At 37.0% G+C, this 14,687-nt stretch overlaps 1 protein-coding gene across 1 annotated transcript; it reads right to left on the bottom strand.

Annotated features, from left to right (window-relative positions):
- Positions 1 to 283: 283 nt before the first annotated feature.
- LOC109083145 (melatonin receptor type 1C-like) lies at positions 284 to 13,945 on the bottom strand. Its single transcript, XM_019097974.2, has 2 exons — positions 13,591 to 13,945; positions 284 to 1,207 (listed from the first exon to the last, which is right to left on the bottom strand). Exons 1-2 carry the CDS (start codon positions 13,784 to 13,786, stop codon positions 318 to 320), a joined length of 1,086 nt encoding a protein of 361 aa, XP_018953519.2. The 5' UTR covers positions 13,787 to 13,945; the 3' UTR covers positions 284 to 317.
- Positions 13,946 to 14,687: the final 742 nt, after the last annotated feature.

The raw sequence follows: 14,687 nt of genomic DNA, 5'->3' as shown, positions 1-14,687 counted from the left end.
GTTTTCTTTGCACACAAAAAGTATTCTCCTACTTTTAGCACCATATTCTACTTATTTTGATTAACAAAATAATTAAAATGTATTTTACACTGTCATTAAGATCAGTTCTTTTTAAAAATACAGAAAAAAAATACAAATTCTGAAAGCTTCCTATATAGCTTGAAGAAGATCTCATAATTTATTATTTATAGTAACAATAAATGATGTTTAGAAAAGTGCTGTGGAAAAATAAAAACAAAAGTGCATTTTACCCCACTGTGCCTTTAACCCCTTTGTACCCTAATTTTGTGGTTGTTAGTTAAATGGGGAGTGATGTACTAGAAAAGAGTGTGTGTTACACCGCCCTTATACATATTGGCCTCTTTCACATTGTTATTAGTTCCTGCCGGCGACTGTTTACTCTTTATGGCTTCAGTGTTGTACCTGGAGCTTTCAGTGAACAGTGCTCGTGGGGTGCAGAGAGCGCGGAGAATCTGTTTGTATTCTTGCCTGAAGTTCTGGTTGAGCAACCCGTAGACGACAGCATTCAGACAGCTGTTGAAATACGCCATAAAGTAGCTGGTAACAAACAGCCACTCTGGGATATTCGGCGCCACTCTTGCGGGGTTTATCGCCACGGCGAGCCCGATGAAGTTCAGGGGCGCCCAGCACACGGCGAACAGCACGAACACCACAAACATCGTCAAGAAATTCCTCAGGTCGGCCGCTCTGACCTTCGGATTGGGCCTCACACACGACTTGACCCTAATCACCAACACCCAAATGCGCAGGTAGCAGAAAGAAACCACGGCCAGAGGAACCAGAAAGTGGATCAGAACAACGCAAATGGTATAAGAAGAGCTTGCTGTCTGGGTGAACGTGCAGGAGAAGACGCGTGGGTCGTATTTTAGGGAACCCACCAGGAAGTTGGGCACAGTGGCCAAAGCGGTTAGCGTCCAGGTGAGCAGCAGGTAAAGACAGGTGTTCTGACGAGAATACAGCCGGTCGTATCGGAGACTGTGGCAGATGTAGCAGTAGCGGTTGATGGCGATAGCCGTGATGTTGAAGACTGAGCCGATCACACTCAGTCCCATAACAAACCCGCTCAGCTGGCAGTGCAGGGAGCCCATTGTCCAGCCGTTATGGAAGAGAGCGACCAGAGCCAAGGGGTAGGGGTACAGCGCCACCACCAGGTCAGCCACAGAAAGACTCACCACAAAGATGTTACCTATTAAGAGAGAATGAGCAAGTGACTTAATTCTATAATATTTGAAAATTAACATACTTAAATTATACCATATTGCAAGTATGCATAATTACATGTGAGTAACCTTAAGCCGAACCCTAATCATATATTAAGTACATGTAGTTAATTAATATTTCTCAGTACAGTATGTATAATAACACTGTAACAAGGACACCTTAAAAGTGTTACTGAAGATATTTATAACAGTCACTAGTGCTTCAGACAACACTGGACCCCATTGACTTTCAAAATATTTTTTCAAATTACCTTTTTTTGTGGTCCACAGGAAAAAAGAAACTATAAATCATAGTATAATTATGATTACTGGGCAACCCAAATACAATAGCAAAGAAAAACTGGACCCCATTGACTTTTATTGTTAAAAAAACCAGCAGATCTTTTGAAAATCACTGAGGTCACAAAACAGTGGACCTCTGTGGGCAGCATGGACCCAAAAAAAGCTTTTTTTGTGTGTTCTACAGAAGACAAAATGAAGAAAGAGACTATAAACCATATTACAATTACAGAAGATTATGGACAACCCAAATACAACAGCTCAGAAAAATAAATTAGACCCTAACACTGAGACAACTTTCAAAACCTCTTTTCATCTTTTGTGCTCCACAGAATAAAAGAAGTCATGCGCGTTTGCTACAACATGAGGTTGAGTAAATTTAGAGAATTTTCTTTTTTGGATAAAACTATCCCTTTAATTCACATAACCCAAGGGGGTTATGTGAATTAAAGGGATAGTTCATCCAAAAAATCCTGTATCTAATGATATCATGTGTTGGATCACACATGCTCCGCTGTCTGCACTCTCACTGTCATCTTATCTCACAAACTCACATTATGTCACTGTACATTTGCATAGAGTTGAACTCTGCTCAACTCTGTTGCATCGCCGTCGGTCTCTGTTGCTCATGTCGCTTCAAATCACCAACTCCCATTGAAAATGAATGACTTCCGGTTGCTTTGTCGCTGCAAATCGCTGTCAGTGTGAACGGCCCTTCGGGGACCACAAAGACTGCTGTGCACAGGATGCCTTTGCCTATTGCTATTATTCCTTTTCGTCAACTTCACTTTTATTATTGTATGTTTTATTGTATTGTACTTTTTATTAATTATTACTTCATTATTTATCCTTTTCCATTATTTACCCTTATAATTTATTTTGCATTTAAAAATGTAAATGTAACTTAAATTTAACATTTTAATTTAAAATAAATATTTAATTTCATATCTTTTATTATACATTTCAAATCTTTCAAATTTAAGCAACAAATGATTAGACACTAAACATGTACTGTATTTGTCAGCATTTATCAAAAAAAAAGGAGCAGAAAAATGATATCTGAATTTTAAGTAAAAAAAGAAAAAAAGAATAATAATAATATGATAGTATTAGTAAGTCTCTTTCACTGACTTTTCTTGCTCTGTAATATCAGCATAGTGCATCTCTGAGACGGCGTGTCAGTGTCCTTTAAAAGAGTGTGTGTATGTGAAGGTCTGTGTCAGGACTGTGTGTGGACTCACAGAATACAGACACTGGTGTATAATTTATAACTCAATTAGAGAGGCCAAAATTAAGTCTCCTCACACTGTTCACAACACTCTAAAAGATAACAAAGAGAAAAAAATGTCTTTAAAAGCTAAGTGATTCAGCCTTATGTTCTATCTCAAAAACAAAACGGTCAGAAACATCCATCTTCTCCAAAGATGACCTCATTGTGTCTGTGCAAAAATGCATTTCTGATTGAGCTGCCCCCTTAAACCCATTTACAAATCATTTGCTGAATTCAAAAGCAGCTCATTTCTAGAGTTTCAATTATTCTTTGGCTCTGCGCAACACTGATCAGGTCTTGTTTTGCTCACAATTTTCCATTCATGAACTCTCATTGACTGTTTCCCTCCATCACACTCCATCTCCATTTCGACCCAAAGGAGCCGAGAAGATTACGTGCCAAGAAAACTAAAAATGCTTTACAACTCACGAAGGTTGCATTTATGAGTGAAACAGATTCAAATTGCATCAGACCCGCAGCCTTTTGTGCATGTAAAACCTGGCATCACCTATGACTTCCACTCATGCAAAGTGTTATAAAGTGTTCAGACTGGGTCACACTTTATATACACTGTCAGAAAAAAGGTAGAATGCTGTCACTGGGATGGTACCCTAAGGCACATAAGCTAAAAGTTTACATCTTTGTACCTTATTTACCCCTAAATAGTGCATTGTGTATGGTCATTTTCTACTTGAGATTGAAGAACACTTTCAAGGTCTGTTCTGTCTGTAACAAACAGCACACTGTCGTGTAAAAGAAATAGAGAAACAAGAGTCAGTTACAGATTACATCAGCCTGAACGCAATTGCACACTTACACAAAATCGTTTTTTTAGACAGCCTTAAATCTGCACCTTTTTCATCGTGTCACCTTTAGCATCAGAAATGATTTATCTGAGCATTTCCTTTAAATCTACAGTGGCATTTTGACTAGTGCCTCAGCCTGCCAAACATTTATCAACCCGAAGTCACAGCTGACAGGAAGTGTGCTTTGACAAGATCACCATCTCCCGCCATCAGTCTAGCATGAGTCCAATAACCCGAGGCATTACACGCTGGACAACAAAACAATCAGCTCTCTGTGCTAAAAAGTGTATGCAAAAATTATAATACATACTTGCATAATAGCATCAGTTCTCAAATTCTCAATATTAATATTCAATTGGAAAAAACAAATCATGAAATACACTGTAAAAGTGTTGTTATGTAACCTAAAAAAGTTACGTTCATTAAAAAAAAATATCTAGAGGTGAATCCAGAGATCTCATAATTTACAGTTTATTTATTCTTAATATGATGGCTTTTAAATATTACATTTATAATGCATATAATGTAAATAATAATAATTTCCAGTCGAAAAAATCAGTATAATTTAAACTAAATCACACACATATATGACATATTATTTATTATTAGAAATTAATTGACTCTACAAAGATTTTAAAGCAGCCTATTAATTATTTCTGAGTGTCAATATATAAAAAGATTAATAAATGACAAAATGAGAGAAATGTTTTATGTAAATGATTTACTGCAGCCATGAGCTATTTCTTTCATTTAAAATAATCCGGTTTTGTTAGAACTAACTTATTTGGTGTGAGAACGTTTTATTTGCACATAAATAGGCAAATTAATTATTGTGTCATTTTGGTATCAATATGAGGTATGCATAATATTAGACTGAAAATATAGTGCCTTTTTACTTTCATTCCAGTAGGAATCCTGATTATAAGTTCTTCTTATTTAATTATTGTGTAACTCAGCCGATCAAATTTAACCATTTTGCACAATTAGAAATATTTTCAAGATACAATTCCCTCAAGGTTGTAATATCTATTCAACTGAAACCCTTTTCAAATGCCTCAGTGGTCTGACTCTCTGCAGCTCATCACTGAGATCAGAGCAGAATCCTCAATCTAAGCTCAAGTCGGACCTCAGGCTTGAAAAAGCAGTTTTTGACTTTTTTCAAACAGTCACTGGAAATGGATCCTCTGGCAACAGAGTCCAAATGGTCAGGGAATTGCACACAGGTCACTGCGGGTCCTTTGCGCTGACATTTACAATGACATTTATATGGAAAGTCAGTGCTGTTGGCGCCGGAAAAAGACGTCATTTCTGAACGGGAAAGTTTTTTGGACAAAAACTAAAAAAGAATCTCTCGCTTAAGCAAAGATATAGAAGTTGCAAGTTTTCATTTAGCATTTTTACATTGTTTTAATCTTGGTCCCTCTAGAAGTTGAGGTTGAGCTGGATTTGAATTGCAGTTGGCCTCACTGTGCTCTTGAAGTTGGCGGCGCTTTATATCTGCATGAACCTGTCACATGAACCACAATAAAGGTACCATCAGAGTATCAAACCTTTAGAGAGCTGTATTTCAACATCTAATAACACCACAAATCATGAGAGATAAGGAGTGAATGCTGAACGTTTCCTCTATCACTGTCTTCCAGCTTGAACAGAGATGCATCTGCTCTTGTTTTTTATTCCCTATCAAGGTTGAAGGACATAAAGACAGTGTAATAATTACAGGCTTATTTTAAAGAGGCTGATATATCACATTTGGGAGAGAAAGAGGAAGAGCGGGAAAGAGACAAGAGCACTTATTTTGTCTGCGGTTCAGATCAGGACAGTTCCTGGGCAGGAGCGACCGCCTGAGGATCTCTATAAATCCACATGATTATCCTGGACAGAACGGTTTAATTGGTTTCCTTCTGTACACAAAGACTTATGTTCTACAAGCCTGAATCATATATTTAAGAGCAGTATGTGTAAGTAAGTCACATGGGAGACACATGGGAGAACATAAGATCAAAACAGACCTATTTACATTCTTAATATGGTGGTGCATGATTCATCAGAATCATATCAAAATTGCTCCACCTTGACTTCCTTTACAGCTGATATCACTTAAGCCAGTGATCCCTAACCAGAGTTATGTAGAAGTATTATTGTTAAATTTTTGAAACAGCATAGGCTGCTGTACTATTTCTGTCATATCTTTAGGCTGTTTTATGCAATTCTGAATTCAGCTTATGATTTACATTGTTAAACCCATAAAAGAAGTGACAATGTTTGAAATGTATTCAGAATATCTCAAATGTTCTGTGTTTTTAGGAGTTAAGACATGAAAGATGCAAGTTGTCATTGAAATACAAAAAGCAATTTTTAAAGAGTTTATTCCTAATGGGAGGTATGAAGAAATATTATTCCAGAATTTGAAATCGTATAGGCTACTGTTATTATTTCTGTCATATCTTCAGGGTATTTGGCAGAAATGGAAAGAGTATGCTATTCTGAATTCAGCCTATATAGTTTCAATTTTTAAAACCCAAAGAAATAGTGACGATGTTGCGTATTGCTGTTACAATTATGGACTTCTGTTCCTTTTGAGTGCTCCTTATTTGGTCATGTTCCGTTCCTCGTTTTGTTAATTGATTACTCCCCACCTGTTTCCATTCCTCTGATTACTTTCCTTGTGTTTAAATACCCTGTCTGTTTAGGTTCAGTTGGTCCGCTATCGTTTATCGTTTGATGTTTGATGACTATGTTGAATGCAACGATGATCTGTGTTTGGTTGTGCCCCTGTTCTCCGGTGGATCATTAAAAGTACCCTTTTCTATATCTCCTTCGTCGAGCGTTTTGCTAGCACACCAGCATTGTAACAATTGCTGGCACTTTCTCATCTGCAAGTTGCTTTGGATAAAAGCATCTACTAAATGAATAAATGTATAATATGTAAACAGAAATTAATAAATTAATAATATTAGAGAAAAGACAAAATGTAGAAATTTATAGTTAACACATTCATTAATTTTTTTTTCTATATGTATAATGTCAATTTGTGTGGATACCATTTACAATTTTTTTTTTGTACAGACAGCCAGTCACTATGAAAAAATAAAGCCTGATGCAGCATGAACATTCACCAAATATATATATATAGTACATTAAATATTGTTTCGAAAAACTCAGAAGCTCTTTTGAGTTTCTGCAGCGCAGAGGAGAACTGGGAAAAAAAAATAAAAGACCTGGGCAAACAATAGGAAGGAAGAATCTGATAGGAGAGTAAACCGGAAGATGGATGCACATGAAAGTTTTTTTTTCCAGCAAGCGTCTTGTCAAAAATATCCAAATTCATTCTCAAACTTCACTCTGTTGCAAACAGCAGAGAAACTTAAATCTAGTCTGAGGAAAGCTTGTTTTAAGGTGTCAGCATGTTCTGAGTTCCATCCATGTTTGGGCTTTGGAAACGCATACATTGCAGTCTTCTTGCAATGCTGAGAAAAGACCAGAATAGATTTCACATCTTTGTTGCAACTTATTATGGCTTCATAAAACTCACATTCTAATGAAATCTGATTTTTTAACTTATGATCTTTGCAAAATGATGTATATTGAGAGAGGTATCCGTTGAGGACATTTGAAATATACCATATTAAAACAAAGAATCTACAACAAATGTTAGGAATCTATAAAATAACATGCCACAATATATTGTGACCTCTCCTAGAAAATATCACAGACTGCATCAGTACCTGAGGTGTTTGATGGACTGAAGCAAGGCTGAATGTGCTTATGCAATCTTCCCACACACACACACATGCATGCACAATTACACAGACATGCACATGTCCTTTTGCTTCCTATTGCTTCTATTTCATATAAAACAAATGTACTTTATATTGTAATTGATTTAATTCTTAAAATTACACAAAATAATATAGTGTAATTATTATATCTTTGTGAAAGGCAATATACACTTTCATGAAAGTTTCATTAAACAAAGCAATAGGAAGCACACAGTAATATAAGAGTGGTTTGATAGTTTCTTTGGAGAGAGATGGAACATCAAAAAAGCCGAAAGACTGACTTGAACTTTTTCTAAATCTGGCTGTGTGCGGAAACAGAAGAAATCTGTAGTTAGTGGATGAGTTTCAGAGGAGACAATTAAAATGCAATTACCTGTTTCTTTTCCCCAGTACCTCTGTGAGCCAGTTCAAGGTTATCGGTATAGCTGTGGAGGATGACGCTGAATCTGGCTGCGTATGTGCTGCCATAAATGTATTTAATGGATAGTCTGGCTCTGCTTGTCCCCCTGGAGCATATATTTGCTGGAATTAGCTAATATTAAAATGCATTTTACCTGTCTTATTTTAATACACCCGATCAGGTACGGTCTATTATAACTCTGCACACCCTCATCTTTATCTCTCGCTCTTATGTCCAGGATTATATAGTTAGTGGAACATAAGTAAAATCTGCCAACCATGGTCTGTTAAATTATTGGATTATAAATTTCATTAGATACTGGTAAATACCACCACCAATTCTTACTCTGAAACACATATAAACCACAGCCTTAGATACACAGGTACTAGGGTTATGTACACACAGACCCACATTACCTTTCACATTCCAGTTGCATAAAAATATCTCAGTGAGTGGAAGCACTGAGAAAGAAAAAGACAGAGAGCAATCAAGAAAAAAAGGTATGAAGGACAAAAAAATGAACGGTATAAGGGCAATACACTTATGAAGCATTGCATAATCTCTTTTTTATGTAGTGATTAACTATATATATATATAGATATATATCTATATTTTTTTTTTTTTTATTTTAAAACCACAAATAATTTTAAAAATAAATACATTTCAAATTATTTTATTCAAAACTATTTGGTCAAAATCAACATTTTACTAACGATATATGAAAGTGGGGGGAAGAATATTTTAAGTTGTGGTAAGCTTGGTCTGGTAACAACTACAATAATGATTTATTTTGTTAACCTGTATTTAATGCACTTAACTAATTATTAACAAACGAACAATACATTTGTTTACAAATTATTTATTAATCTTTGTAAGCAAATGTTAATGGTAATACTGTTCATTGGTTAGTCCAGTTAGCTCAGGTCCATTCGATAACATTAATCAATTTTAATACTGATGTTAACAGTATATATTAGTAAACAATAATGATTAAACTATACGATTAATTAATGCTTCAGAGAAGTATTTTCATTTAGTATTTATGTTTATGTTAACTAATGTAGTTAATACTGTTAAAAAGTCTATATTTTAAAGCAGCGAGTGTGTGTGCGCCAGTGTTTATGCGTAGTGCCTGAAAAGAAAGAAGGGGAACATTTCCCCCCTTAATTTCCATAAGTACTTAATGCTGAATTATTCCTGTACACCAGCCAGTCATATATAAACAGCCACCGTCCTCTCAGGAGCTCTGCCAAACAGACGGATCAAACCCACTCCAGCTATCTAAACAACATCTTCATACTGCGATATGCAAATGATCATGTTTGTTCTATTATTATTTAAAAGCTATTAGATTTTCAGAGAGGTTCATTTGCAATTTGTAGTGAGCTATTCTATTGGCTGTTGAGCTTGTCTGCCAAGCAGAGTGTCCCAGTGAGAGTGTGGTGCAGCGGTCAGGACGGGGGACGTGGAGCCCGAGGCTGCAGCTCAAGCCAGAAAAACATTACCATTGCCATCAAAAGACTTTCACGATCATTGTAACGCTCCATCTCAATAATTCTCATCTGCACACATGCATTCCAATCTAATTCAAACCCATTCAGATCAGAAATGACCATATAAGAGCATTAACATGCCTCAGTGTGAACTGGAGACACATTCAATTATGTTGACGACGCTAGATGTGTGTGTGTGTGTTTTTTTCTGTGTGGCATATTATGTGAGGGAAGTGGTGCATTATGAGGCCATACATTCTCATTGACTGAGTGTGTGTTGCATAGACTGATGTGCCCATTAACCAGAAATTTACAGTGCATAACAACACAAGATTGCAACTATTTTTCACATTTTCTGAAGAAGTGCAAAAGTTGCTGCCAGGATGCTAAGGGTTAAGTTGTGGTGACTGTCATGATGTTGCTATGCAGGCTGGCCATGGTGTTCTCTTCAACAAGCTGCACAAATCAAGGTAGAAATCATGTTTAATGACACACCTGAACCAGCTAATCAGCGTGTTTCAGGATTATTTAAATTACAGTCAAGTGTGACGGTGTAGGTTGGAAAGTGAAGTCTGCAGAAAGCTAACCTTTGACTAGAGTTAGGGGTTTTTTCAATACCTAACTTTACATTTAAGCAACAGTATGCTTGCCTTAGCAAGAGTAGAGAAGTCCTAACACTGTCATGGCGTACCTTCAGTTACCATCTGTGAGTATTACTACACTGAGAGTAGTTCATTGCTTCTCCTCTGAAAGCCATCTGCCCATCAGAGCCCTGAGTGTGTGCCAATGCAAACACCGCTGCTAATTCAGGTGAGGTGTAATGGATGAACTGCAGTTGTGCTTCTTCTGCTATGCTATGGGAGACACCATAATGCAGAAGTGAAAATTTCCATCAGAACATTTGAATCTCTGGGGTCAGTCTGGGTTTTTTTTTTTTTGGTAATTGAAAGAAATTATTACTTTTATTCAGCAAGGATGCATTAAATTGATCAAACGTGAGAGTACAGACTTTTGTATGGAAATGGAAATGTTACCTGAGCATGGGGGTTGCAAAGGAGTGGAAAATTTCTGGTAATTTCCGAAAAGTTTCCAAAAATTCCGGAATGTTTTTTCGAACTTTACTGGAAATTTTCCACCTTTTTTATTTTTCCAACCTACTTGAAGAACCAATCAGCATATTAGAAATGATTTCTGAAGGATCAGTGACAACTGAAGGTCTGGAGTAACGGCTGCTGAAAATTCAGCTTTTTATTTGTCGGCAATCACAGGAACATAGATTGACATTTTAAAAATATATTGAAACAGAAAACAGAAACTATTTTCAATGTAATAATATTTCACAATACCATTGCACTTTTTAACAGTATTTTGTCATCAGATAAAGCAGCCTTGGTAAAGCATGAGAGACCTTTTTTCATATAACTGGCGTTTTAGATGATTCAGACCAGTTGAGATGCTTGACTTGGGCAGATCTAATATGTGCCAGAATCTCTTGAACAGCGTGTGCGAACGCCAATGATGCTGGACATTAAAAAAAAGCTATCAATCAGCACTCTAGTCTAAAGACGGGCCAGCAGAAAGGAGGTAAGAGATGTATTGATTAAACCCAAACTCAGGCTGCCAGAACTTGCAAAGCCCCATACTGAACCTGACGTCTATAGAAAATAGACTGAGCTGAGAGAAAACTAAAAAGAAAAGAGAGAGGAATGAGGTTTTCAGTGTCCTTGTGCCAAAATTCTGAGTCATATATCTTGACCATATAGTGCAGTTTTTGCAAAGCCGTATACAAGTATTATTTTCCTTCTTACTGCAGTAAGTACAAGCCCATATAGTCAACATTTTGACATCAGTTTATCATTGTGACAGACATTTATGCAAGTTTTTTGTTTAATTTATGGATAAAAATGTATATAATATTGTGATACAGTCATTTTTTTATGGATTGAAATGTATATAACCTTATGATGAAATTTCTGGCAGTTACTATTATTCTTTTTATGGTTAAATTTACTGATTTTTTCAGTGCATTCAGTTGTCATTCTAAAGTACAACATAGTGTAGTATTCATTATGTAATACTTAAAAACAAGCACAAACTGTTTGTCCTTCACTGGTTAAAAATACTTACTAAGAAATGAAATTAACCCGACAACAACATTTACAAACAAATAAAAAAATCGTACTTTAGCTGTGGTACATGCCCACAACACATAAACAGCCCGTGTCATGTCCTGATCCCACTGTCTCTGTCCCCAATGGTTCCCTGCATGTCTCTCTCCACTGTCCTGCGCTTAAAGACATTAAAACCCCTTAAAATAGGAATATAAAAAGCAAGCACTGAAACCTGCACAAAACAGATCGCTTGCCTCTTTTTTCCACACCATCACACACAGGATTCTGATGTTACAGAGTTCTCCGGAAATCTAACATTCCACACTGTCCCTAACAGCCTTACTGACACATCCTGAACACTGAGATGGAATCAGCGCCGTATGTGCAGACACTGATCATTTTGAAACTAAGCGTTCTGGTGTTTGTCCATCTCTGTCAGGATTAATGCTGGATATCCATTCTTTTGCAAACATACAGGGTTGCACATCTGCTCAAGTAGCTCATGGCTCAGCGCAGGCTGGGAAAACACCCATCGATCTGAGGCAGAGACATTTTGACACGATGCCAAAACCAGTTAGGAGCAGCTGCAGAGATCGGAACGGTCTGATGACAGAAAATATGCAAAGAGAACAACACTACCCATAACTGAAGCATTATTTTTCTCATTATAAATGATGTGCATCTCATAATTGCCTTTCTGTGGAAAGCCAACACATGGGACAATTAACCACTGTCTTCAAATCAAGGGAAAATTCTCATCTCCCAGAGCCCTTTAAGCATTTGTAAACGTAATCTCAAAATAAAAGGTTTCAAAAGAGGGTTTTCCAAGTGATGCAATAGAAGAACCACTTTGGGTTCCTCAAAGAACCAATTCCAATAATTTTTTCTTAGTGTGTAAGAACCTAAAAATGGAACCTTTCACAAAACTGTGATTCCTGAAGGCACTTCAGCTCTGATGGAATCTTTTGGGTTTATGTCTGCCCAGCTCAGATCATTATCATTCTCGTACCTAGTACAGCGTAATCACGTGAAAAATAACCCTGAACTCATAGCAGTGAAATCGATAGAGATATCTACCCCTCGCAGGCAGAGCTCCGCTCTCTCGCTCTCACCTGTATAGATTACATGCAAAGAAACGACTCCTTTAACAGAAATACAAAGGTCCAAAAGTCTGAGAAGACACTGACAATTTAGAAAGCAATATTATACATTTCAGTATTTTGTTATGTTGTGAATGAATAAGAATGATTCTGTACTGTTTCTAGTCAAATAATCAAATATGGGACCTTGACCATGTGAACTCTGCTGCACAAAAGGTCAGATTTTCCACCACTGAAGCACTGATGCCTCTTTGGAATATTTTTTTAAAGTATGCTGTTTAACGTAGATCATCAGGTTTTACACAAACTTGTGGAGTGCAAATGCCAAGCAGTTCTCAAATTCATTATGCCTTTCAGTTTAACTTTTATGCTGAACATATTATTTGCAATAAAAATCTATTAAATCAGAAAAAGCAATACAAGAAATTTTTCACTAAAGGACTCAGATTTTTAGACATCGCTGTATGTGTGTGCACTGGAGAGACTGTGTGTGCATTTTATGTTCCTGCAGCCCTATAACAGTCTCACATATCTAGTAATTGTTTGTTCATCACACTGCCTGCAGTATAAAATGAAGCCCTGTAAAATGAGTTGTTTGCTGACGTGCTTCTGTTAAGGTGATCGTGCCTTGGGTTACATTCTACTGACACTTCTTTTGTCACATCAAAAACATGAAAAGTTACTATGCCATTAAACATCTTGTGTTGTTGCACAACATTAAAAAGACAGCCATGTTTTGCTGGTGTCTCTTATGTAATTCTGGAGAAAAGGGTGCATCAAAACATTGGACACACAGAGAAAAGCATGTGGCCAGTGTTTTGATAGATATAACATGAAAAGAAATTCTATGTACCTTCTGTTAATTAAAAACCACTATCAACTGAAATAAAATATGATTCATGCCAAACTGACACCAGCAGCTGAGAACAACTTCAGCCAACATAAATATCCAATGCTGCTTTATCCTAAATACGTTTAGATGCTTTTTAGCTATACACGGTTACAGATGCATAGGCTACTCTACACATTTTTAATCATCTAAAAATTTAATCTCATCTAAAGATGTGTGATGTTTGCCTGACATTACAGTTTCTGTATCTCTTCACACCTGCATTCCTGAGTTTTTTGTTCCTGTACACAGACAGGATGACCAGCAGATTTCCAACGATATCAGCCACGGTGGTGAAGATCAGCACGCCGGCGAGGGTGGCCGCTACCCCGGGAGACGTGCCCCTGGCGGGGAGGCAGTTGTTTCCCCGGGATAAACTATCCAGACAGCTCAAGTTCGCCTTCATCAACTCCATTCTTAGAGAAAAGCGTAAAACCACATTAAAGTTTCTCCTTTGATCCACTCTTCGAGGAAAAACGGCAAAGTTGGAACGAACCGGTATTCCTCCAGAAAATATAACCAATCCATTCCACTTATAAAATGTCTCTGAGCACTTGAAATTGAATGCAGTATAAAAGCCGTTTTTTACATAACTTCCTTAGCACGGTAACTGTCACAGAAGGATCCCTTCGAAATTCCCAGTAGCTCCCCATTCAGTTCAAATGCATGTTTGGTAGTCGGGCGCATTGTCAGCCCCACAGTTATCTGGATTGTCAGTCACCTCGGATCACAGTGACTCCACACACACTCCGGGCTGTTGCTCAGACGCCACACACATCAGCGACATTCTGCGTCGCATCCCCGGCGCCCGTAGTCTCCCGGTCTCCGTTCCAGCGCACGGTCAGTTGTGCAGCTCCAAAACCGAGCCGCGATGAGCGTAACGAGATTGGGATTCAGTCTAGTCCACCACCTCTGCGAACCGTTAAAAAACTGAGTGTGGAGGTTTATATATATATATATATATATATATATATATATATATATAATATATATATATATACACATACATTATAATATAGGCTACATACACATATTATAAATATGTATATTAATATATCATACATTTTATTATAATTTTTTTGGGGGGTAAGCAGAAAAAGTTATCGATGCGAACTCACGATGGTGTAAAGAGGCAACCATAGCAACAGTAAGCGCTTTCAGTAAGGATTTGTATAATTCAAATTTATATACAGCACCTTATAGTTTTACTTACCACAGTTAAAATAAATTGCTTATTTTTATTTTAAAGAGGTTGTCTAAAAAGACCACTTTTTGCTAGCGACGCCAAACCTCCACAAACTGTGTATGCGCAGAAA

This window comes from Cyprinus carpio, chromosome B5, assembly GCF_018340385.1.
Source record: "Cyprinus carpio isolate SPL01 chromosome B5, ASM1834038v1, whole genome shotgun sequence".
NCBI lineage: Eukaryota > Metazoa > Chordata > Actinopteri > Cypriniformes > Cyprinidae > Cyprinus > Cyprinus carpio.
The sequence above is the reverse complement of the archived record's forward strand: the minus strand, read 5'-3'. Positions and strand labels throughout refer to the sequence as shown.